General features: G+C 69.1%; 1 protein-coding gene across 1 annotated transcript in view; it reads right to left on the bottom strand.

Moving 5' to 3' along the window:
* Positions 1-519: 519 nt before the first annotated feature.
* The window catches only part of LOC113979837 (acyl-coenzyme A thioesterase THEM4-like), a 2,295-nt gene continuing 852 nt past the window's right edge, over positions 520-1,962 (bottom strand). The window contains exons 2-3 of the mRNA XM_027707116.1: positions 1,624-1,789; positions 520-634 (exon numbers count right to left, since the gene is read on the bottom strand). Of these exons, the coding sequence (XP_027562917.1) occupies positions 520-634; positions 1,624-1,789 (281 nt within the window). The remainder of the gene's footprint in view (positions 635-1,623; positions 1,790-1,962) is intronic.

The raw sequence follows: 1,962 nt of genomic DNA, 5'->3' as shown, positions 1-1,962 counted from the left end.
GGGACACTCTGACCCCTTGGGGACACTGTGCCACCCTTAGGGACACCCTTAGGGATGCTCTGACCCCTTAGGGACACTGTGCCACCCTTGAGGACACCGTGCCACCCTTGGGGACACCAGGACACCCTTAGGGACACTCTGACCCCTTGGGGACACCGTGCCACCCTTGGGGACACTGTACCACCCTTGGGGACACTGTGCCACCCTTGGGGACACCGTGCCTCCCTTGGGGACACTGTGCCACCCTTGGGGACACAGTGCCACCCTTACGGACACTGTACCACCTTGGGGACACTCCTGCCCCCCCCCCTGGGGACACGGTGCCACCTCTGGGGACACTTCACCACTCTTGGGGACACTCTGACCCCTTGGGAACTCTCCTGCCCCCCTGGGGACACGGTGCCACCCTTGGGGACACTCTGACCCCTTGGAAACCCTCACACCCGCTTGGGGACACAGTGCCACCCTTGGGGACACTGTGCCACCTCTGGGGACACGGTGCCACCCCCTTGGGGACACTCACAGGACGTAGTCGATGCTGAGGTTGGCTGTCACCACCCTCCCGGCCACCGCCAGCGCCAGTGTCCCCAGGGAGCTGTCGATCAGGGTGGCCAGGGCACCACCGTGGGTCAGCCTGGGGACACAGGGACACCACAGGGACACGGGGTCAGCCTGGGGACATGGGGACATCGGGGGGACAGGGGGGTCACTGGGGGACACGGGGACACCACAGGGACACGGGGTCAGCCTGGGGACACGGGGACATCGGGGTCACTGGGCAACACGGGGACACCAGGGGGACAGGGGGGTCACCAGGGGACAGCCTGGGGACACGGGGACACCATGGGGACACCAGGGACAGCCTGGAGACACAGGGACACCGAGGGGACAGGGGTGTCACTGGGGGACATGGGGACAGCCTGGAGACAGCTTGGGGACATGGGGACACCAGGGGACAGAGGGGTCAGCCTGGGGACACGGGGACACCATGGGGACACGGGGACACTGGGTCATCGTGGGACAGCCTGGGGACATGGGGACACCGTGGGGACAGAGGGGTCACCAGGGGACAGCCTGGGGACACGAGAACAGCCTGGGGACATGAGGACAGCCTGGGGACATGGGGACGCCAGGGGACAGAGGGACATGGGGACAACCTGGGGGCACAGGGACATGGGGGTGACAGGGGGGTGTCCCTCACTCCGGGGGTGACAGGAGGGGACCAAGGGGTGACAGGGAGGAATATGAGGATGGCAAAGGGATACAAGGATGACAGGAGGGGACATGGGGGTGACAGGGGGGTGTCCCTCACCCCGGGGGTGACAGGAGGGGCCCCGGGGGTGCCAGGGGGGTGTCCCTCACCCCGGGGGTGTCAGAAGGGACACAGGGGTGACAGGAGGGGACCCGGGGGTGCCAGGGGGGTGTCCCTCACCCCGGGGGTGGCAGGGGGGGGCGCCGGGGGGGGGGGGGGGTGGCCCTCACCCTGGGGGTGTCAGAAGGGGCCCCAGGGGTGGCAGGGGGGGTGTCCCTCACCCTGGGGGTAACAGAAGGGGACCCAGGGGTGACAAAGGGACCCGGGGGTGCCAGGGGGGGCCCCGGGGGTGCCAGGGGGGTGTCCCTCACCCCGGGTGTCCCTCGAGGAAGGGCCCGGGCTGGCAGAGGCAGCGCAGGCGGCGCTGGGGGACACAGAGGAACATCACGTACTCGAACCCCGCCCCCGGAACATCGATGGCCCTCGGGAACAGCCGCGTGTTCCCCGGGGTGGCCCCAGAGGTGTCCCCCGATGGCCCCGCGGCCCCTGTGGGGACACCACACTGTCGGGGGGGGTGGGGACCACACGGAACCTGCTCAGGGACCCCCGGACCCACCCAGGGACCCCTCAGACCCACTCAGGGACCCCCTGGAATCTGCCCAGGGACCCACCCAGACCCACCCAGGGATGCCACAGACCCACCCAGGGAC

The sequence above is a fragment of the Neopelma chrysocephalum genome, unplaced genomic scaffold, assembly GCF_003984885.1.
Source record: "Neopelma chrysocephalum unplaced genomic scaffold, ASM398488v2 Primary Assembly neopelma1_89803, whole genome shotgun sequence".
In the NCBI taxonomy this organism is placed as follows: Eukaryota; Metazoa; Chordata; class Aves; order Passeriformes; family Pipridae; genus Neopelma; species Neopelma chrysocephalum.
Note: the sequence above shows the minus strand (reverse complement) of the source record. Positions and strands in the feature narration are given on the sequence as shown.